The sequence below is a fragment of the Setaria viridis genome, chromosome 9 (genome assembly GCF_005286985.2).
Source record: "Setaria viridis chromosome 9, Setaria_viridis_v4.0, whole genome shotgun sequence".
Lineage (NCBI taxonomy): Eukaryota > Viridiplantae > Streptophyta > Magnoliopsida > Poales > Poaceae > Setaria > Setaria viridis.
The window spans coordinates 35,629,115-35,651,692 of NC_048271.2; the positions used below are offsets into that span (position 1 = coordinate 35,629,115).

Here is a 22,578-nt window from a genome sequence, read left to right on the forward strand (position 1 = left end):
TGCTCTAGGGCCTTGGAGCCTCATGCATGTGTTGCAGGAGAGCGTGACTATAGTCCGTGTAGGATTTGTCGGGTGTTGGTTTGTTAAACATCATCATATTGACCATCAGTAAGAATCATCTACGTGTGGCTGTACAAGGCTCTGTCGGTAGTTTTCTTTTGTTTAATGGTCAGTTGATCACGTTGACCTGTACAAGGCTCCGTGTAGGATTTGTCAGCCTATTTTTACTGTAACCATCTGATAAAAACGAGCAGCTGAGAAAACGAACGCATGTGTTTTCTCCCCCAAAAGAAAAAGAAAAAACCACCCGTTCGCATATTCGCATGTGTGAACAGCTGTAAACTATAGTGGAATAGCATTCGAACAGGACAAATCCGGAGAAAGGACGGGCATGATGGCAGCAGCACCGTAGGAGGTTTGCTGGTAGGTCGTTTACGTCCGCGTGTGTGCTGACTCACTCGCGTCTAGGCTCGTTGCCCCCGATTCCCCGAGGGCGCAAGCCTCCAAACCGACCGCGCACCAAGGCTGGAGTGGCTGTCCATCTTTACACGCGTTCTCCGTCTCGTCTACCAAGTCCGGACCTCACCGTGCTCCAAGGCCTTCTCCATCCACATTTCACCATTCCTACTGTTATTTTGATTTTTGAGTAAAACAGAAAATGCACTGAACGCGTCAAAAAAGGAAAATAAAATGGAAATACGGCAAGTTGCACGAGGGATTCATCCGGGGCCATGAATCCTCCCATTGGTCGCGTCGTGCCATGCCAAAAGCACAAGACAGGGTTCGCAACCACCTTTGCCTTGGACCGGCCCCCGCGCAGCCCGGCAGGACCCGGGCCGCACTGCCAGCCTCACGGGGGCGATGGGCCTGAGCGCGGTTTGAACACGTCAACCCGCGCGCCACGCCAGGCGGATAATACTTTTCTTATCCGTTGCCAAGCCTTTTTCCTCGCAGCCTGGGAGCCAAGTGAAAGAAGCGCCGACGTGGCGCGCCTGCCCGTCCACGCGCTGCAGTACTAGCACGCATCTGGATCTCCGATAGCGTCGTGGATCTCGTGCTACACTAATCACACTCCCTAATCCTCTTGTGGCTGGGTGAGCACAACGCTGGTTTAGCTCAGCAGCTTGTCGCCCGCCACGTCAGGCATGGTACTGTACGGGTCGTGTATTCTGATACTGCCGTATTATACATGCGAGTACGCGATCGATAAGTGTTTAAGCAGGGCAGGAGCATTTATCTGTTGCCTAATGAGACAAATTAAATGAATAATTTGGATAAGACCACCAGCGCCGCCCATCAGGCATCAGCAGCAGCAGGCAACGGAACGGATAGATAGGCTGATGCAATCTTCAGTCTCCAACTAGCTCGCGTCCATTTTATCTTTAGTCCTAATCCTGATCGCTGATCATTCTATTAGCGATAAGCACCCGTGTCATCCGTCGCCGTCAAGGCACCGCCGGCGATTCCTCTATAAATACAGAGCCCAACCCACGCCGAGCCTCTCCTCCCATTTCCCCCATCCCATTTGCCCAGCCTTTGCAAACGAGTTGAAATCAAATCATCTTGTTCAAATCCTCCCCTTCCTCTTCCTCTCTCGCCAAGCGCAAGCACCTCTCTTCCTCTCTTGCAGCCTTGCTGATTTGTTGGTCGGTTCGTCCCTGATCCAAAAGGCAGAACCATGGCGCTCACGCTGCGTTCCACCACGTCCTTCCTGTCGCCTGTCGACCCCAATTCCAAGCTCCTCCACAAGCCGGGCGCCGACGACGCGCCGCCGAGCTGCGCCGCCGTGCCGGCCCCGTCCCACGCCGCCGCGCCGAGCCGCAGGCTGCGCCTCGTCAGGGCGGCCGCGGCGGCGGCGCCGGCGCCGGCGATGGACCGCGCGCCGGCCGAGGCCGCCGAGCTGCTGCACGGCGGCGCAGCGGGCCAGGACCACGGGCGGCCCCGCGGCGGGGTCCCTGTGTACGTGATGCTGCCGCTGGACACGGTGGGGCCCGGCGGCCAGCTGTCGCGGCAGCGCGCGGTGGCGGCGAGTCTGATGGCGCTGCGGGGCGCCGGGGTGGAGGGCGTCATGGTGGACGTCTGGTGGGGCGTCGTGGAGCGGGAGGGACCCGGGCGCTACGACTGGGAGGCCTACGCCGAGCTCGTGCGCATGGTGGAGCGCGCCGGCCTGCGGCTCCAGGCCGTCATGTCCTTCCACCAGTGCGGCGGCAACGTCGGCGACACCTGCAAGTAAGCCATCTCCATCCCATTAGCCCTGTGCTCTCGTAGCGGTAGCAATCCCGCAGATCAATTAGCTACTGTCTTTCATCAAAAAGATAAATTGGCTACTAGATTTGTGGGAATTGAACTCATGATGCTTCAGACAGTTCAGAGTTCAGACTCCAGTGCGAAACGGGATTCACTGCGTTCTTTCAGTTTTTTTAGGAGCCAATTGATGTGCGTAGCTTCAAGGGGGTGTCCACAAAATTAGGCGAACAAGTTAGGCCCACACGGGGGTTACTAGGTTAATCCTCCACTAAACTAGACGATTAGAGCCCTTAATCAAAACTTGCCCCCTTTTTTTTCCTTTGGTGATCCCTTCCCTTGCACGCAAGGGCTTGGTATGGCTCGGCCGGCAAGCAATCAGTTTTGTCCAAGTGCTTCTTTCTGTCTTGAGAAGGCAAGCACAAGTGGCAAAAGAAAGGTTAAAGCCTTAAAGGTGTGAGATGAATAGATGATTGAGTAGTTGCTAGCAGAGCAGAGATGTTGCTACCACTGGAATTGAAGGGAAAAGATCCATAGATTAATTCCCCAATCATCGGTTTGTACTGACCGTTAACAGCTAACCAATTGCCTGATTTGGTTGACATGATTGAGTAGTTGATAGATGCTCCTCTGATTGATGCTAGGTCTCTGGACAGTTTTATCTGTTGCTGGTACTCTTTTATTGACGTTTGTTGCTCTGACGACGTTTGCAGCATCCCCTTGCCGCCATGGGTGCTGGAGGAGATGAGCAGCAACCCGGACATCGTGTACACGGACAGGTCCGGCCGCCGGAACCCCGAGTACATCTCCCTCGGCTGCGACACGCTGCCGGTGCTCAAGGGCCGGACACCCATCCAGGTCTACGCCGACTACATGCGCAGCTTCCACGACAGGTTCCGTGACTACCTCGGCAACGTCATTGCGGTAATCATCAATTAACCTGCCCATTTCTTATTGACCACTGGATATTGCAATAGCACTTGAGCATGATGCTGTGATCTTAAGACTAAACCACCTGTGTATCGTTGTTGCAGGAGATCCAAGTGGGCATGGGGCCCTGTGGAGAGCTGAGGTATCCTTCCTACCCAGAGGCCAACGGAACATGGCGTTTCCCGGGCATCGGCGAGTTCCAGTGCTATGATAAGGTAAGAAACAATCAAACAATACAAATACACTTGATAAGTGTTAGTCTTTGCAATTGTCGATGGACGTTTGCTGAATTGTTGTGCGTTTTTGTCGGTGCAGTACATGCGGGCGTCGCTCGAAGCAGCGGCGGTGGCGGCGGGGCACGAGGAGTGGGGCAGGGGCGGGCCGCACGACGCCGGCGATTACAAGCAGATGCCCGAGGAGACGGGCTTCTTCCGGCGCGACGGCACGTGGAGCACCGAGTACGGCCAGTTCTTCCTGGAGTGGTACTCCGGCATGCTCCTGGAGCACGGCGACCGCGTCTTGGCCGCAGCCGATGCCGTGTTCGGCGGCACGGGCGCCACGCTCTCGGCCAAGGTCGCCGGAATCCACTGGCACTACGGGACCCGGTCGCACGCGGCGGAGCTCACGGCCGGGTACTACAACACGCGGCACCGCGACGGGTACGCGCCCATCGCGCGCATGCTGGCCAAGCGCGGCGCCGTGCTCAACTTCACGTGCATGGAGATGAAGGACGAGCAGCAGCCGCAGCACGCCAGCTGCTCGCCCGAGCAGCTCGTGCAGCAGGTCAAGGCCGCTGCCAGCGCCGCCGGGGTGGAGCTCGCCGGCGAGAACGCGCTGGAGCGGTACGACGAAGCGGCGTTCTCGCAGGTGGTGTCGACGGCGCGCGGCGCGGGGCTGGCGGCGTTCACGTACCTGCGGATGAACAAGGCGCTCTTCGACGGCGACAACTGGCGGGAGTTCGTGTCCTTCGTCCGGGCCATGGCCGACGGCGGCGCGAGGCCGGCACTGCCGCGGTGCGACACGGGGCACTCGGACCTGTACGTCGGGTTCCTCGACGCCGCCAAGGAGAGGAAAGCGCCGGAGGCCGAGGGCGCCGCCACCGCCGTGGCATTGTAGGCCAAGGGTGGTGCCCCCATGCCTGTGCGTGCGGACACACACATGCACCGTGCTGTTGTGTATGTGTATGGTACGTGCAGCGGCGAAGGGGGGAACTGTATAGATTCAGGGGGCTTGCAGGTTGCAGAGTTTTATAGGCTGTAATCGAGCAGGTAGGTAAGCAGGCAGGCAATGTGCAGAAGCCTAGGCTGTCTTCTGTTCCTTTGTTCATTCGAAACTGTATTATAAGGAGCAGCTTCGTGACTGTACACCGTGTCGGGAATTCAGCTGAAAAGAACTTGCAATGCCAATACTACTAATTAGACTCTTTTTACGGGCTTGTGCAAATATTTTCAGAGTGACTGCAAATTTTATAGAATTCATACGAAATTCTCGCATTTCAAGAGAAAGGAGGCACATATGCCCATATCTGAACATGCGCACCTCTCTCTCTGTTGCTGATAGCCGATTTCCCTCGTGAAGCACTTGACTGGGCCAAAGCTGTAAACTTGCTGGGCTGTCTAGGTTTGATCCAGTTGGATGGAACTTCGACGCTATGAACTTGCTGGGCCGCGTGGGCTTTCTTTCGGTTGTCTTGATCGATTTTGAACTTCCCGACGCACGCACGATGACGTCCTGTCCTCCCTCCTTGCAGGATGTTGTGTTCGTTTCTCCGACTCGTAGTTGGATCCCGAGTTCGAAACGGATTCAGAACCGACCTCGCATCAAACAATGTCTGACGCCCACAATATGTATGTGCACGAAGTGGGCAGGAGGCTTTGTGGTTTACGATCACGTTTCACGACAGCTGCAGCAAACGCTAAGCCGGAGGAGCGCCATGATCCCCGCCGGAGCGTTCTACCACCCGCAGGGGCAGCCGCCTTTCGCCATCGCCATGACTGCGCCGGCAGCTTCGTACTCCGCCGCCGTCCCTATGCAGGCGCTGCCGACAGCTTGGTACCACGCCACCGTCCCCATCATGCAGGGGCCGCCGCCGCCGTTCGGCGTCACCGTCCGCTCGGTGTGGGCCGACAACCTCGGCGCCGTGCGGCTTGACATGGGCTACTTCGCGGCGCACGCGCGCTGCGTCGCCGTGAAGGTCCACTACCCCGGCGTCGTCGTCCACGGCGCCGGCGGCCAGCAGGACCCCGGCGCGGAGAAGCGGTACGCCGTCGTGAAGGCGAACGTGGACGCGCTCAAGCCGCTCCAGGTCGGGCTCGCCGTCTGCACCGACGACGGGCGGGTCGCCGCCTGGGAGTTCAACCTGTCCGACTTCGACCCGGCCGCCGACCCCCACGCGGCCCAGTCCCTCCTGCACCTCCAGAGCCGCGGCCTCAACTGCCTCGAGCACCGCCTCCGTGGCATCCCCATGGAGGAGCTCGCCATGCTGCTCCGCTTCAGCGGGTTGCTGGGCAACCGGCCGGGGGTGTCGTGGGTCACGCACACCGGAGCTTACCACCTCGCGTACCTGATGAAGGTAATCAATGGTGGTAAACCACTTGCCGGCGACATGGACGGGTTCCTGGGTTCGGTGCGGAGGTCTCTTGGCGAGGACGTCTACGATGTGGCGACGATGGCCGCTGACTGCCCAGACATGCCGGTGGGGCTGGAACACATCGCGGGCAAGCTCAGGTTGCCGCCGCCGCTGTCCACGAACCCGCTCGCGGGCGCCGGCAGCGTGCTCGCTCTAGAAGCGTTCTTGAAGCTCAAACCTCAGAGGTTCCGAGATGACGTGACCAGATACAGAGGCGTCCTGCAAGGACTGCACACTATCTGAACTTCTGGAGGAACGCCAATTCACCATATAATTTTCAAATTTCTTCTTGTTTTAAGAAAAAGAAAATTTCAGGAACGTGTGCTAGTATTAATGTTGTGTTAGACAACTTTCTACTCAGTATGATATAGGGAAAGATTTGTGTTGAGCTCATTGGTCCCAAAAAATGGGATAAAATTATTAATGAAATGTAGAAGTGATGGTACATCAAATTGGACTACTCCTTTTCCAACCGTTCACTGAACATTATGGGGACTGAACAAGTAATAAAGCGCAATCCCTCGTATTGTGAAACAATTCAAAGGCATAAATGTGCGTCAAATCCACAAGCATACACGTTAGCTCTAGTACGATGGATGGACCATATCCAATATTGAAAATGTACACCATGATATCGTGAAATGGGAGCAGCTATATAGCTTGGGGAATACCAGGACAACGTCATAGCGAGAAGGGCTTCGCGTAGACATCAAATGGATCGCATGCTGTCAGCTGTGGCTCCTGCAGCACACAAAGCAAACAGCTACCAATTGAAATACTGATGAAAAGTCGGAATAAACCAAAGCCAAGTATAATGCCAAAAAAATTACCTGTTTCAGACCACCAGTAGAAAGGCTCCCTCCCGTCAGAAGCATTGAAATTAGTGATGTGACGGCACCACCACCAACACCTGCCGAGTCACCTGTATTGCGTATTGTCGAACGCATGGAGTTCAAAATACTACCGTAGGTGGTACCCTGGCCCCGTTCAATAGCTTGGATGAAGCAGAATGTCATTGCGCCGGTTGAAGTGATCTTTGACAAAGCCTAATCACAACAGTTCCAATTGAATCAAATACTAAGAACGACATGTCAGAGGAAAAAAAAAACTTGATCAAACAAATAGTAAACAAGAAACTGCATTAAAAAATGATCTGGCAACGGAACTCGACCAGAGACTATCTCCTAACAAAACAGACAACCTTACAATTGCAATTCTAAAAAGCACATAAATATAACTGCAATAATTTGTAGAGAATGAGCAAATCTAGAACTTACAGAAGTATCTGCAGAGGTCTGATCATCGTCACAACCACTAAATGAAATAGCCTCCCCACCACTAGTGCCTTTCCAGACACCAGATCGTGGCCGGTGATCTTCCCATACATATTGCCCACTCCTGTAATATCAATATAGCTAAGTCACCTTAGCTGAAGAGCTCTACCATAACCACTCTTTTTATAGATGTATGCTTGTAAGCTACACTTAAGGAAAGAAACATAAGGCTACAATCAACCTAATAAAAATCACATCACTAAGTCTAAGCCAGATAAACTTTTACAAATGCAGGGATAAATTTAGCAGAACAAATTATTGCAATGATGTGCAGCCAAGGTATCTACAATAAAAAATGATATCACAACTGTTGTAAACAAATGGCGGTGTGCACACCATTCCCAGGTCGTTGGCAACTCATGGAAGTAATAAGAGGTATACTAGCAGGGATACAGTTGGCTTAGAATTTTAGCTCATTGGTACTTTGTTATTCGTCCAGATTGTATTTCCATAAAATGATATAAGATGATTTTAAACATAACAAGACCAATGTGAAATTCACATTAGGTTCAGAGATAGGTAGCAGTTTTTTTATGGTTTATGGGATAGGTAGCAATTTCTTTTATGGGACATTTCTTGCAGTGTTAATTTCAGATACCAGAAGATAAAAAGATTCACATTACGTTCAGGAACAGCTCTTCATCTGCCAAGAATAAGAGAGATAAAACATAAAAGACCAAATGACCATGAGTAACATAAATTAACCTGTTCATTCTGCAGAGGAAAGGCAAATCAAGCGCAGTCCCACTATGACAAGCATCAATGAGTGCATGAAGTTTAACTCCATGAGGAAGTGGTCTAACAAGTGCTGCATTTATCTCATCGTCGACGATCATTCCTTGTGTCTCAAAATCCAATGGGCAGAGCGTTTCATCAAACCCATCAACCTCATCCCCACTGTAGTTTCTTTGTTGTGCTCCATGCCCAGAATAATGGAACACCAATGAGTCTCCAGGCTGACAACCTTGAACAAGCCAATACATGGCCATCCTTATGTTATGCTTTGTTGGGATTTTGTAGGGGTCGGTTTGTTCTTCTGCAAGAATGTAACCAAATGTGTTTGATTTTTTTGAGAGTTCGAGAGTAGAAGCACAGTACACATTATCAGAAAACTTACACTAAGTACCTAAAATTTCTAATCAAAACTCAAATCCATCAGGCCATCTAAACTGTACCTAGTATAAAAGTGCCTCTACATGTGGCACCACAGTTTTAACATCAATCAAAAAGAGAGAGAAAAATAAGGAAACAAGCTCTAAGGTACGATTTGCACTTCAATTGGTATAAAACGTGGACAATCTCTTAACTCAAGTTGAGCAGAATGCTCGCAAGGAGCTAAAAACATGCAAATGCAAAGCCATGGGCAGACAGAAAAGGTGGTAAGCTATAGTTGTGTTAGCATTGTAAACTGGCACAGACAAATATATTGAATATAGAAAACATTCAAAAGCAAGTTGCATATCCGAAAGTCCCAATAGTGGAATTGTATTTATTCTTCTTTTTTTAGAAAAAAAGTTAATTCCAGTATTTGGAAGGACGAGCAGTACAAAAGCCTTAACTTTTCTTTACAGAAACTTGCAGGACACGTGATTTATATAACCACCCTAAACGGTCTGAACTTTCTGTGACTCTGCAGTTCACATTTGAGAATCAGTATGTGAAATCAAAGCGAGAAAACAAAAATTCCTGACTTGGAGAAATTAGCGGAAACCAAAATCTTCTGATTGTCTCAACCTGAACAAGATCTTCGATCATTCAAAATGGCAAGGCAAGCACATATTCAGATGTTTGTTTGTTTGTTTCAAATGGCTTGAAGCAAAACAATTAGGTCAGACAGGTGACATTGACAAATATATCCCATAAAATCGGAAGAAACATTAACTCATTCAATCCTCTTTCATCGACCCTAATGTATAGTGATATCAATTTCCTACAATTTTCCAATAAGCCAAGAATAAGAATAACTGGAACGAATAAAGGTACCCAACCGTAAAGCCTTCTCCAATCATCATATTCCACCGTATCTGCCCTTAGCAAATCAATCGCGTCACACGACGAACCACATATAAAGAGGATCTGATGCTAACATAAAGTTGACCCGAAATTGCGGACAGCCAATTCGATCGATTCCCTAGGAGGTTGGTCAAAGCAGCAATGGAGAATGGAGGTGCCGGGTTACCGACCGTTTAGCATGATGATGGAGTCGTCGGGGAAGTTGAAGCGCGTCATGAGCAGGTGGCGCATGCACTTGGCGTCGTTGATGCAGCCCTTGAGCTCGTGCCGCGAGTACCGGTACGAGATCCCGCACACGACGGCGCGCTTCCGCCCGTGCGCTGGCGGCGGGGGCGGACCCCACCCCGGCGCCGGCTGCACCGCGCCGCGGCTGGGCTCGGCGTGGGGCGCGGGGGCGACGTGCGTGACGGCCCCGCAGATGGCGCAGCGGATGCTGGGCGCCCCGTGTGGCAGCTGCAGCGGGGTGCGGCAACCCGAGCAGTCGATCAGCATCATCATCCCGCCCGCCGATCTCGGAGCCGCGTTGCCCGTGTCTGCCGGCGGCGGGGACGCGACAAGAGGAGGCGGATCGCCGGGAGAGGTGGATTGGTTGGTTGGTGCGGTCGTTTGCTGCTAGTGGGTTCGGTTTCCGCGTGGCTCGTCTTCTTGTCTCGATGGGAAAAGCACCGCGCCAATGGCCCAAAGACCTCGCGCCTGCGCGTTTTCCTTTCCTTCCGCGTGAAGGATGACGACGGCGTCGCTCACGGGCCCAGTACCGGGCCAGAGATCGGTTCAGGTCTCGACGGTTTAAAATGGGTGTGTTTGGACGAAAGCAGGCGTTGCAGCATGCTGCGGGTTGCAGCATGCTACGGATAAGTACGATTTAGGACCTGTTTGTTCTAGCCTTCTAACAATTTTAATTTTAAAAAGAATTAAACCGACTAAAGGATGTTTAATTCAACTGATTAAAAATGACTAAAGACAATAAATAATATGATAAAAGGACTATGTTGCCCTCCCCAGTTGCCCCTAGTGCTTCTTTGCTACTATCCACACATTCTTCCACGGTGCCCAAGCGCAGCTCACCGATGAAGGAAGTAAGGAGGGGCCGCTCATCTCCAGCGAGGAGCTCTTGCCCCACTCATGGATAGGAGAAGAGTGGTGCATGGCTTGAAGAGATGGAGCCGCGCCACGGAGCTCCTTCTTGCCGTGCTCAAGCTTCCTGCCCCGAAGCTCCTCCCTGTCGTGCTCTAGCTCCCCGTCCTCCTCCGTGCCAGTGGAGGGAGGTAGGAGAGGGGCGGCGTGGCCCATCGGAGGAGGGAGGCAGGGAGGATGGGCGGCCCCCTGGTGGAGGGAGGTAGAGGAGCACGACGCGCGCCCTCGCCGGTGGAGGGAGGGAGGAGAGGGGCGGCCCGTCGGCGAAGGGAGGTGGGGGAGGATGAAGTGCGCCTGCCGGAGGAGGGGGTGAGGGAGATGAGGGCGCCAATGGAGGAAGGCAGGGGAGGACAGCGTGCGCCCGCCGGCGGAGGGAGGCAGGGGATAGCGGCGCGGCTGGCCGTCGGAGGGGGCACAGAGGAGAAATCGGGCGGATTCATCATGGGGGCGGCGGACCGGCGGGGGAGGGTGCGGGCGGCGGTGGTTGGGCGCGGCCACCGGCATGGAGGACAGATCTAGCGGCGGCAGGGTTGGGGTGGACGGGTCTGGCAGCGAGGGTGCGAGCGGTCGGGACGCGGGTGCGGGGGCAGGGGGCGTCCACAACCAATTTTAGTCGCTTTTAGGAGGGGGTGAGGGGACTAAAGAGTTTTGGGCCTCGTAAAGTTTTTAGTCCCCCTTTAGTCATAGTGTTTGGCTCTTTAGTCCCCTTTTAGTCACTTTTTAGAAGAAAATTTTAGGAGGTGGGAACCAAACACCCCCTTAATCAATTTGCTTGAACCATATAGTTCGCTTCTCTCTTAGAGCATCTCCAGGAGTCTAAGGACTCGTTTGGCAAGGCTTCGACTTCTCCTAAAATAGCACCGGCTTTGACTTCTCTAGTGGAGCTAAAGTCATTTTGAAAAATATTTGGCAAACCGGCTCCACCCTATTTTTTCTTAATGCCGGAAGATGTTAAATGTCTAGTGTGCCCCTGATTATCTTAATTGATTGTAAAAATATATTTTGGTGCACTGAGTTTTGGAGGCACAGCCACGAGTTTGGTACATTGAATTTTGGAGGCAATAGTCACAGATTTGATGCACTGAATACTGGAGGCTCACAACGGCTACACTCTAAGGAGGCACAAATCCCATGCGCACAACACACACTCTTCTCGCCAAAAGGCAGACAAGCCCCAATAACTACTTTAAGCGCAATCACGCTCTCTTTTTTATCGCAATGCTGACTACTTATGTCTTCTCTTAGTCATTGATAATCTCCTTGAGCAGAACACGCCTTAGGCGGTCTTCTGGCCTAAACGCTAGCATGCATACATGAGACATAAAGATCTCAATCGTGCAAACAGCAGAGCCAGTACGCATACATGGGACACAAAGATCTCGCACATGCAATGGCAATGGCTAAAACAGGGACTGAAAGCCTAAACGTAACAGGCTAACTACTCGGGAGAAATATGGACAAAACAAGAGCGTGACACACAACATTAAAATTACATTTATCACTAAATAAAATTTTAGTAGTGCCAAATTCTACAAAAATGTTACGTAATGTATGCATTTCTTTTTCCAAGTCAAGCTTCGGCGATGACTCTCCAGGACGCTCAGCGTACCTATACTGGCTTTGCTAGCTCTCAAACTCGGGGGCTAAAGCACCAATTATTACTCGAAATATCTCCAGTAGTTGCGCTAGCTCTCAAACTCGGGGGCTAAGCGCTAATAACTACTCGACGTGGCTCCTACGGCTCACCTGGCGCATAAGCTTGGGGGCTGGACGCCGCAAAACTACTCGGATGATGACTTGTGTGAAGACTAAAGACCCTTGGATTGATTAATTAATCATTCCAAGGCTCGGGGGCTGATAAGCTACACCTAAGATTTTCTCAAGATGAAAGAAGAAGATTCAACATTTTATTGACCCTCAGCCTGATTCTTCGATTCAACCTAAGGCTTGGAAGCTGCTCCATATGGAGTGCGACTTTCGTCGCAGCTCCATATCACGTTCCTAAGATGAAAATTACAAAATCAAGACAATCAAGGGCTTGAGCACACCATAGCCTCATGCAGCTTTGAGTAATTTTGAAGATTCAGCTAGACAAAGTACTCGAAGAGCACCAAAACTACTCGGCGAGAATTTGCAAATTACTTGAGGACCGCTGCATTCGACTATGAAGTGCTCGGGGACTTATCGGGGATAGATCCCCAATATCCGTAAGGAAGGAAGAAGATGGACTCCTACTAGAATTCCTTTGTAATCCTACTAGGACTCGTACCATGTAATCCTACTAGGACTCCTCCTTATAACCAACTAGTAATCCTACCCCCTGAGTATATAAAGGGGGCCAGGGGTACCTAGATCGGTAGCTTGAGCTTAGACCAACAAAGCTCAGGATCATCAATTAATACAATCAACCAACACACAGGATGTAGGGTATCACGCGACATAAGCTGCTCGAACCTGTATAAATCATGTGTTTAAGTTCACCTTCAAGTTCATGGTCTTCGACAACGCCCCCAGCGAGGTGAGCTACGTCCAAAGACGCAACTGTTGTCGACCCCGGCGAATGCCCGACCAGGCTTTCGCCAAAGACCCCCAAAACCAACTTCGCATAGCAGACCGCCGAGGCTTGGATGATAGCCAAAGCGACGGGATGGCAGTGAGTATCCACAGTGACAACGATGAGGAACATCCACAGGGGTATAGTAGAAAGGGTCGCCATCACGACGACCAAAAAACAACCATGGAGCGACCAAGAAGCGACCAAGCGACCTAAGGGAAAGCAGACCTAAGGGAAAGCAGACAGGCTTGCTGAGGAGCCTACGCCGGCGAGAAAATGTGACATAGGAGAGATCGGAGCGCAACTTGGTTGTGGTGGGGTGAGAAGCACTACAAAAGAGCTTTACATGTAGAGACACTATTTTTGTCTTGTAGAGATATTTTATGCTATCCCTATAGAGGAATAGAGTCATTTTTCAATATGTCATAGAGGTGACACTACAGATACTCTTTGAACAAAGAGACATTTTTATAAGCGTCCCTATATTTTCTAAGACAACTTGTATTGGCACAATATTATGTCTCTATCCCCTACATGAACTAGAAATATATTGCAAAAATATGTTAATTTTGGAGTGATGGATCTTTAAACTCACGACCTCATACAATACTCCACCTACTAGCTAACTCAACCTCACACCAATTGTTCCATATTTACTTCGTATAATTCTTATGAGTATGCCTCAATAGTTTAAATAGTGTCTCAAGATATTATAGTGAATATCTCAAACTATGTCTCTATGGGGTAAGGTCAATTTTTTATGTGTCTAAAATTTATCCCTAATATTCTATATTGGCATTTTAAAAATGACTTAAAAAATATCCCTATGGTTGAAAATGCCTCAAATAGTGTCTCAAGATATATGACACTCTCTAAAGTGCTATAAAAATTGTCTTGATAATATGTTAAGACATATTCATAAGGACCAATCATAAAATATCTATATAAAAGTGTCTCTACTTGAGGTTTATGTTGTAGTGGAGGAGCGCGACCTGGGGAGGAGAGGGCGAGGTGGAGGGATGGAAGGGAGAGGAGCCTGTAGGGGTGCGGTGGTGGAGAAAGGAGCGACCTTGCAACCTAGCTGACGTTGTAGGGGTGCCAGCGAAGGACTGCGCCATGGGAGCATCTTTCACGTGTCCATGCTATTGTTGTCCAGTAGCCCGACAAGCCAGAACAGCCCCAACGACGCCCCGCTAGCATGGCCGCCGCCGCCTCCCCTAAGCCAGAGGCCCTGCGTCTGCACGCCCGCATCGCCGGCGCTGGCCACGGGCCCGCCTGGCACGGGCAACCCGAGGCTAAGGTCAAACAACCCCGCGCTGCAGCCCTCCAGCATCGGCGCCGTGGGGCCAACGAGCAGTGCGCTGTGGCGCCGAGAACGAACAACGAGCCGAGGAGGTCGCCTGCCTGCGACGACGACAAGGATGATATCGGAGGGCCACCCACACGAGGGCTGGGGGAGGGGGCGAGGGCGAAAGCAGGTCTACCATGGCCCACACATGGTTTTTCTTCCTGAGGGGTTGGTTCTGTGCTGTTGATTTCAATTTTCTCCGATTTTAGATCTAATCCACGCATGAACACTTGACGATTTTCTCTAATTCCTGCATGCCGGGAGCTTGTTCGACACGGTTTTGAAATCCTAGCACCGGTTTCGCGTGGTTTTGACGTAGCAAAGTCAACAAACGACATAATCAGTCCCTAGATTAGGATCGTGTTTGTGTAATGCTACAGACAATAAAAGAATATGATTCATTCATATGAGAAGTGTACAACATGTCAAAATGAATTAAAGTTAACTCATGAGATTCCAAATCAATAGTATATAATCATCTGCAAGCAAAGAAAGAACTATGTGTAGCTTTTATCTGTATTTTATTGATTTTTAAAATTGTGTTATGTATTTTATTCCTAATGAGTTGAAAAAATGAAGTTATAGAATGGACACTCTCTCTTAACACATTTTTGAAATGGTTGTAAAAATATACACAAGCTGCTTTCATAGCTACACACAAATTGAATAGTAATAATAATTTTGATTGAGATAATAGTAGGGAACTGAGTTCTACTTAGGCCATCCCAATGGGAGTTTTATAGGGATTTCACCCTAATTAAATGAGATGTCACATAAGCTAAAGTGGTGATGGGGTAGAAAATTCATGAGAAAGATGGGAGGAGTTTCATCGGGATGAAACTGCTGCTCATTGTTTCTAGCATGTTGGAAACCGTATGAATTAAACTCCCATTGAAAGGTGACGGGGCGGGGGGCCAAAATGGCTGGTGGCCACCACTGCACACCGCAAGCGCTAGGGCTTGGCTCGGTTGACAGCAAGACGAAGAAACACTATAAAAAAATTGTAAGCGCATCCTAATTTTTTTTCTAAGGATGTCCAAAAGGTCACCCGCTCCTACAAAAGGAGCGGGTTATTGTAGGTTCCGACCCACTTTTAGAGAAGAATTTGCAGGACCGGGCCATGGGGTGAGCCGCCCCTTGAAATAAGGTTATTTCCAAGGGCGAACGATGGGGTGACCCGCCTCTAAAAAGATCATTTTTAGGGACGGGTCACACCATTGTCCGCCCTGGAACCAAAAAATGATTTCTAGAAGCGGGTGATGGCATTGCCGACTCCTAGAAATGGTCCCACGCAATAAATTCATAACCTTTCATATGATCTCGGATGAGGACATATTTTATATCAAAATTGTAGAGCTCGATGAGGCATAAAACTTTGCGGTTGGTAACTTTTTCATTTAAGATCATTTAATAGTTCAAAAATCAAATATAAATTACCTAATTTTGAAATCTAAATTTTTTGAATTTTTCAAACAACCTCGGATGTAGAGCAACTCTATATCAAAGTTGTAGTGGTAAATAAGATCTAAAATGTTATAGTTCATGCATTTTTCATTTAAGGTGGTTTAGGATCACAAGATCATTTAGGCATTAGTTGTACCCTACACGACTATGACTATGGATATGAGATAGTGTATTTATATATACACTATATATACTATTTACCATATTATACGTGCAGATCTAAGATACCCACGATTGAAGTGTTGTACTCTGTAGTATATGTGTTGTACTCTATAGTATGAATGTAATATATGTGAAAGTGAATGCAATTTGAACATATGTATTGCGATTATGATATTTTGACCATTTGAAAAAAATACTTGAGATATGTGAAATATATCTTGTGTGAGTGTGCGTCATCCGGTCTTAGAAATGATTTTTAAGGGTGGGTCATGGCATCATCCACTTCTAGAAATCATTTTTAGAGTTAGTATAAAAGAATGGCGTACCTCATAGAATTACAAGTGATCATGGTGTGCTGGAGAGGAGGGTAAGCACGAGGCCTAAGGTAAGCGGTTCAAATTAACCCGGTAAATCGCAAGTGTGCAGATTTCGTCCAAAAATTTTACCACCATATCAATAGCATTAGGGGTTGTCCGTGGTAGCTAGTTGGATGGGATAACTTTTTATTTTTATTTTTCTGTTTTTGATTTTTTTATTTTGGAAATTGATTTTTAGGGGCGGGTCATAGCGTCGCATGTGCCTAGAAACCAATTTCTATATGCGGGTGACGTCATGACCCCATCCTGAAAATAGTTTTATAGGAACGTATATGTTACCAACTCTTGCAAATGACGTTTCAACCAACCTGTTTCGTAGTAGTGAAAATGGAGTGCATAGTAGAAAGGTGAATTCTCGAGTGTGGCACAATATCAAAGGTGCCTAGTTTGATTGAAAAAATTGGACCGACGTAGATAGGATTGGTGAAAGATGCTGGCAAAGAAAAATCGGCAAAAAGCACTTAACAACGTTGGTGACGTTATGCATATAAATTATAATAGCCCCCGAAATAGAGACTACTTGTGCTAGGCCGGAAACCGAAACCGGAACGTACTCAACGACTCGAGAAAACGAAATAGGATCGAGATCAGGCAACCTTCGCAACAAAAAGAAGAGGGAGAGACGCCGGGTACGCAGCGTATCAAACCGAAACCTAGCTGCGTACATTGATTCCGCAGATACCTCGCCGTTTCCGCCTGACTAGTCACTACTCCAACATCGAGCCTACACCGATGGCTGCTGATCAGCGTTTCTGCACCGCCGCCGCAGAAGTCGAGGTTGGCAGCCGCTCCAACGACATCGGTGATGGAACGCGGCGTTCAGTCATCGATCCTCCTCCGTGCAGCACAGCCAGACGCCTGTGCTGCCACCTCCTGGTGCCGTTCCTCGTGCTCACGCTGTTCTGGCTTTTTGGAGCTGCACCGACCAGCCATGGCTGACTGTTTCCGGGATCTCTCATGTGTTCCTACCTGCACTTTTGGATCATCTCACTGTCCCATGCCATGGGTGTGGCTGATCTCTTCAAACGGGTCTTCTACACCACGCTGCTGGCCTTCCTCGTGAACTACGCCGTAACGCCGTTCTCCGGGATGGTAGCCTCTACTTCACCACCGTGCACACCGCCAATTTACTAGGACTAGAGTCTGCGGCGCGCCGGAGGCGCGCCAATCTTCTGACCAGTTATGTAAAACTTTCATTAAAAAGATTGATGTTCAACGAACTACAATGTAAAACAATACCGTTAACACTTAACACAGCAAGTTAATAGAATCCAAAACGTGTACAAAGCATCTCAAATTACATGGCATCTCTCTTTAGTGGCTACCTAAACGGTCACGGGATGATCAGCTCACAAAATATAAGGATGATCAACTATGAGTACAGGACAAATGTGCTGCGACTATTGGCCACTAGAATGTGCAACTTTGTGTATCCAACTCATGCTGCGAAGGGATCCAAATTGCAGGGTCTGGACTGGTTCTCCGAGTCAGGATCCGGATTCACAGAATCTGTTGGCTAGACCAGATTGTGTGCCTGGAATGCTAATGGCCTCACCAAGTAGCATATACTGATTGTTACATAACAAAAAAAAATCAAATTTATTACCACGAGAGCTGAATGTTTAATGAAACACTCACCTTTCAGGTTGCTCATTATTCACACTATGTACAGACTTCCCAAAATAGTTCCCTTGAGTGCGATCAGGAGATCGAGAACAAACAACATTAGCCATGGGCATGATGTACATCGAAGAAATAAAAACATACTGCAGAATCAATATATGAACAACAAAAATTGTATTCAAGTTTATCTAACATCTGCACCATACCTCATGCCCAATGCTACTTCATAAATCTTGAAATTTCTGTAAAGCAACCTCGATGCTGTGAAGCCCCATGCATTGCCTACGTAAATAACATGCACAATCAATTTGGATCTTTGTGGCAACTGGAAATTGCAATATTTGTAACAGAGTTACCTACTTTTCTGAAGTTAATATCTCAATAATTTCACCCTTCAACAGCAAAGCTTTCTTCAGACTTCAGGTAACATCATTAAGGCACAAAACAACAAATGTCATGATTTTGATAGAAACTGGAGATCAAATATATGCAATTTATTTTAACTTAGTTAACGGATATTTCATCCAGTTGGGGAATAAAAACTGTTGTTACGCTTCTCAACCTCAAGGCGATCTTTCAACTCATATATGATCCTTGCCATATTTCGGAGTTCAAACCGGTAAGCACTGATTTTACTTTCCAAGAAATTAAGTTTCTCTGCATAAATAAAACGTGAGACTTAGTGAAAAATAGAAGATGAAAATGATCCACTAATACATATGAAAATCACAAACTGATCATGCAAGACTACAAGAAGCTGACACACCTACAAAATCTTTCTGAATCACAGTAACCCTTTGGACCTTATCCTTCCAAGTCACAAACTGAAATAACAGTGAAAGGGACAATAATGCATAAAGAATACACATCAGAGAAGCATGGAAATATAATAATCAAAATGAAGTTGCCAGATGATGGGAGAATGCAAGTGCCAGGTGTGATCATAATCGTATCTACACTTTCCTTCTCACCAACCAGACAATGCACATCACCTAGTACTTGTTTCACTGCTGGAACTTCCTTTTCTACCAAATTAAATAAAACAAGATGAGAACTCAACTTCTCTGAAATTACCGCAATCTATTTATCCTTCATCTGGATTATCCATTGCATAGACAAGCAGAGTCCTGCCTATGAACATGGTACATGGGGCAAATGTCAGTTTGTTTCCATGTCTGAAAAGCGAAGTTGAGGCCTGCCATATGACAGGTAGCAGGAAAAAAAAACTTCAATACTAAGGTTGTCAAGTATAGTTCAAACCTTTCTATCCGTAGAAGCTTAACAAAAGAACAGGAACATCAGTGCCCACACTAAAATTCCAACAGTTATCAAGGCGTGGAAAGTTTGTTAGACCAGTATGTTTAACAAATAAAAAATGACAAAGCCTTCCTCAAGTAGTAGATCCAGGATACAGACCCTGTGTGACCTAAACAACGGGGTTTCCTATCAAGTTTGATGTGTCACTGAAGAAGTATTAACTTCCACAAATTTTTTGATGCCTAAACTATAGCCCACACTTACTCTCACACCCACCACATCATCCATTGATGGCCAACAATGTTCACTAAAGCCTGCAAACTTTATTTATCAGCCTCAATTTACCCACATCACAAGTATCTACCAATAGAATTTTGAACCAAATAGAAGCTCAACATTGCAACACTAATCTGTTAGTTCCAAACTTTCCTTAAATAATGTAGAACTACTATGTATAACGTGTGCACAATTTTGGTAGACGAACCCCACCTCTCAAAACGAATTCTAGGCCATGTTGGTTTGCAGTACTGCTTGCTCTCCGCATCGAACACCCAAATAATGCAGATTAATGATAACCAGGGTCAAATCTCACCCATCCAAGCGTCACTTGCCATGGAGAGAAGCAAACAGAAGCTAACCTTGGTGGTGACGGCCTGGTGCACGGAGGCGAAAAGGCCTCGAATCCCAAGAGGTCGGGAACCAGCAGCAGGTTGTGCAGCTCCCACTCATTAATGGCGATGGGGAGGCACCTGCTGAAGATAGTGAGGATCTCAGCAGCGGTGGCGGTGCGAGGTGCGTCAGCACGCAGGATGATCGTTGATGCCGGGGCTGGCCGACGCAAGTGGCCACTGCTGGTGGAATGCGTGTATGCCGGCGTCTAGGGTTCGGCAGGGCTGGGTCGTGAGGAAGCATAGGCAGCGAGGACGTTCGCAGGGTTGAGCAGTGGGGAGATGGAAAGCAGGAGGGAGGGAGGACGAATGGAAGACGGGGGGCAGCCGTGGCGGCCGCCGGGGTCCGGGGAGGGAGAAAGAGGAAAGGGAGGGGGCGGCTCGGGGTCGGGCACGTGGTGCGGCACAAGGGTGTAGGGGGTTTCCGGAACAACGAGCAGGGGAGGAAGGACGGGAGAGTGGCGGTGGCGCCGTAAGGCTTGAGCGGCGGCGGCGGCGCTTGGAGCGGACGTTGGGCGAAGGAAAGAAGAGAGAGGAAGGCCGACTTTTTTTTTTTGTTTTTTAGCTGCGAAAAGATTCTCATAAATAGGTCCCTGGCGGAACCAATTCCAAAATGGACCCTTAGCTTGGCGCTATCGGCGTGGCTACAACGTCTCGGCGCCAGCCATCCTGACGCCAAGGTCTATACATAGCTAGCTGCTGACGCGGATGCCGACATGGCGGGGGCTTGGCGCTATCCATGATGGCGCCAAGCCTTGGCGCCATGGATCTTGGCTCCAAGCTTGGCGCCGAGCTATCTACCCCGTGCCTCTACGCGTTTCGAACTAAACAAGTATAATTATTCCGAGAAGTATGCAACAAACTAAGTTGTGGTTCAACTGGTTAGGAGGTGGGCTTCTTATCTTGAAGACTTGAGTTCAATAGTGGGGTTTGAACTCAGATCTCCAGGATAAGAAGCCCACTTCCTAACCAGTTGAACCATAGCTTAATTTGTTGCATACTTTTCGGAATAATTATACTTGTTTAGTTCGAAACGCGTAGAGGCACGGGGTAGATAGCTCGGCGCCAAGATCTACGGCGCCAAGCTTGGCGCCATCATGGATGACGCCAAGCCCCCGCCATGTCGGCATCCGCGTCAGCAGCTATGTATAGACCTTGGCGCCAGGATGGCTGGCGCCGAGACGTTGTAGCTTGGCGTCAGCGTGGATGGCGCCAAGCTAAGGGTCCATTTTTAGAATTGGTTCCGCCAAGGACCTATTTGTGAGAATCTTTCGCAAAAAGGGCTAAAAACAAAAAAGTCGGAGAGGAAGGGAAAGGGAGGAATGGGAGCTATCCGATGTCTAGAGTTTGGCCGGGGTCGGGTCGCGGGGCAAGACGACCCAGAGGGGCAGGAGGAAGGACGAGAGGGAGAGGGTGCCAGTCGCTGGAGCTGCCGGCGGCGCGGGGAAGGATAGGAGAGCGGCAGTGACGACGGGCAGCGCGGCATCGGAGGGAGGCGGCCGTTCAGAAGAGGGAGGGGGGGGGGAGAGAGAGAGAGCGAACGAGAATGGGAGTGGGGCGGCAGGTTAGGAACGACGACGCGGCGCAGGCATTGAGCGGCGGGGGTTCCTTGCAAATGTTACAACGGGCGGTTTTTTGCAAAGCGACGCGAAATCGGAATTTTCTCTTCTTGGTGCTGAAATATTTTAGAATCCATGGGGCGTGGCGCAAAGAAATCGAACGTGTTTACCGTAGGACAAGGACCTGGGTGGATCTATGTACTATTATAGAAAAGGTGAAGGGTTTTTTTGCAAAATTGTGTGCGCATGTGGCAGCCTCCCGAACCACACGATCGCCGCGATCCAGCGGCCGCGAAAAAAAGGGCGACGTGGCCCGCGCGGTTGGTCCCGCAGGACCCCCGGAACAGGGGGTCTTGATACGCTATTGCATAGCACCGTCAGCGCAGTGGAAGCGACGACGCTGCTGGCAATCAGGGGCGGATCTAGGGCCCGGGCTGCCCGGGGCGAGCCCATGTAGTCCCTTTAACATATGTGGTATTTAGCCTAACAAAAGGAGGTTTATGAGGCAAGATTAGACTGTTTTGGTGCTGATTCAGCAACTTAGCCCGGGGTGCAGCTCCGTTTTGAATCCGCCCCTGCTGGCAATGAAATAATCTTTGGCGACCCCAGGAATAAGCCGAGGACACCCCCACCGACCTATCGTCTCCCTGTCCATCCTATCGCTGTTGTGCGCCATGCGTGTGCTCTGGGTTGCCTTCACCTACGCCCAAGGCGACGCAGCAGCTGCCATCGTCGAGTTCTCTCTTGTGACGAGCGTGTGCCTTATTCACGTCTGGCTGCTGCATTCTGCACTCCTGTTGGGCGATTGCTTGACCACGTTGTTATCTGCTGGTGCGATGATGGTTTTCGGCCCGGTAACAGGCATAGTTGGCCATCTGTCTGGTGATCCTGGCTTCGTCTGTCTCATCTGGCTAACCGTGATGGCCATCGCTGGATGCTTGGGGTACACGGTTGGCATTTACCACCGCTACCGGCAGAGGCTTCATCATCTTGGAAGGTAAGTGCGCTTATTCTAGATAATAGAGATTAGTTGCTTTCCTAGCTAGCACGTACTTAGTGTTGCTCACACATTTGGAAGGGCAGTTATCTGGTTGGGGGAGGATGCTTTGAGCCAAGAAAAATCAGTGCATCAAAAAAAGAATGACAAAATGATGTAATTTTGTGTTTTCAAAGTTCTAAAAACGTTTAACTAAAATCATCTAATATTCATTGAGTTAGGAGGCTGAGAACTTATCTAAGACCCCACGTGGATACCCCTGCTAAAGTTTAGCACCTATCACAT

General features: G+C 49.3%; 3 protein-coding genes and 1 long non-coding RNA gene across 6 annotated transcripts; 2 read left to right on the top strand and 2 right to left on the bottom strand.

Moving 5' to 3' along the window:
- Positions 1-1,535: 1,535 nt before the first annotated feature.
- On the top strand, positions 1,536-4,603 carry LOC117837162 (beta-amylase 3, chloroplastic). The gene is made up of 4 exons (XM_034716749.2): positions 1,536-2,229; positions 2,958-3,168; positions 3,279-3,389; positions 3,490-4,603. Exons 1-4 carry the CDS (start codon positions 1,679-1,681, stop codon positions 4,288-4,290), a joined length of 1,674 nt encoding a protein of 557 aa, XP_034572640.1. The 5' UTR covers positions 1,536-1,678; the 3' UTR covers positions 4,291-4,603.
- Positions 4,604-4,753: 150 nt separating this feature from the next.
- On the top strand, positions 4,754-6,964 carry LOC117835593 (probable CCR4-associated factor 1 homolog 11). Its single transcript, XM_034714949.2, has one exon. It carries the CDS (start codon positions 4,826-4,828, stop codon positions 6,044-6,046), a length of 1,221 nt encoding a protein of 406 aa, XP_034570840.2. The 5' UTR covers positions 4,754-4,825; the 3' UTR covers positions 6,047-6,964.
- Positions 6,308-9,877, bottom strand: LOC117837163 (metacaspase-1). The gene is made up of 5 exons (XM_034716750.2): positions 9,321-9,877; positions 7,843-8,173; positions 7,081-7,201; positions 6,634-6,849; positions 6,308-6,544 (listed from the first exon to the last, which is right to left on the bottom strand). The coding sequence occupies exons 1-5, from the start codon at positions 9,646-9,648 to the stop codon at positions 6,485-6,487; spliced, it is 1,056 nt and encodes a 351-aa protein (XP_034572641.1). The 5' UTR covers positions 9,649-9,877; the 3' UTR covers positions 6,308-6,484.
- A 7,553-nt stretch (positions 9,878-17,430) lies between these two features.
- Positions 17,431-20,276, bottom strand: LOC117840297 (uncharacterized). 3 transcript variants are annotated; one of them, XR_004636985.2, is made up of 4 exons: positions 19,708-20,276; positions 18,579-18,943; positions 18,173-18,469; positions 17,431-18,094 (listed from the first exon to the last, which is right to left on the bottom strand). It is a non-coding gene; the product is annotated as an uncharacterized lncRNA (long non-coding RNA). The 3 variants fall into 3 exon arrangements; XR_004636986.2 differs by having other exon boundaries at positions 17,431-17,879; positions 18,019-18,094; positions 18,579-20,276; XR_004636984.2 differs by having other exon boundaries at positions 18,579-20,276.
- Between the last annotated feature and the right edge of the window lie 2,302 nt (positions 20,277-22,578).

Excerpts from the sequence above, each read along its gene's own strand:
- LOC117837162 (XM_034716749.2), top strand. The coding sequence starts at position 1,679 with ATGGCGCTCACGCTGCGTTCCACCACGTCCTTCCTGTCGCCTGTCGAC. Across the intron at positions 2,230-2,957 it reads AACGTCGGCGACACCTGCAA|CATCCCCTTGCCGCCATGGG; the intron begins GTAAGCCATCTC and ends CGACGTTTGCAG. Across the intron at positions 3,169-3,278 it reads ACCTCGGCAACGTCATTGCG|GAGATCCAAGTGGGCATGGG; the intron begins GTAATCATCAAT and ends TCGTTGTTGCAG.
- LOC117835593 (XM_034714949.2), top strand. The coding sequence starts at position 4,826 with ATGAACTTGCTGGGCCGCGTGGGCTTTCTTTCGGTTGTCTTGATCGAT.
- LOC117837163 (XM_034716750.2), bottom strand. The coding sequence starts at position 9,648 with ATGATGATGCTGATCGACTGCTCGGGTTGCCGCACCCCGCTGCAGCTG. Across the intron at positions 8,174-9,320 it reads CTCCATCATCATGCTAAACG|AAGAACAAACCGACCCCTAC; the intron begins GTCGGTAACCCG and ends ACATTCTTGCAG. Across the intron at positions 6,850-7,080 it reads AGACCTCTGCAGATACTTCT|GCTTTGTCAAAGATCACTTC; the intron begins GTAAGTTCTAGA and ends TGTTGTGATTAG.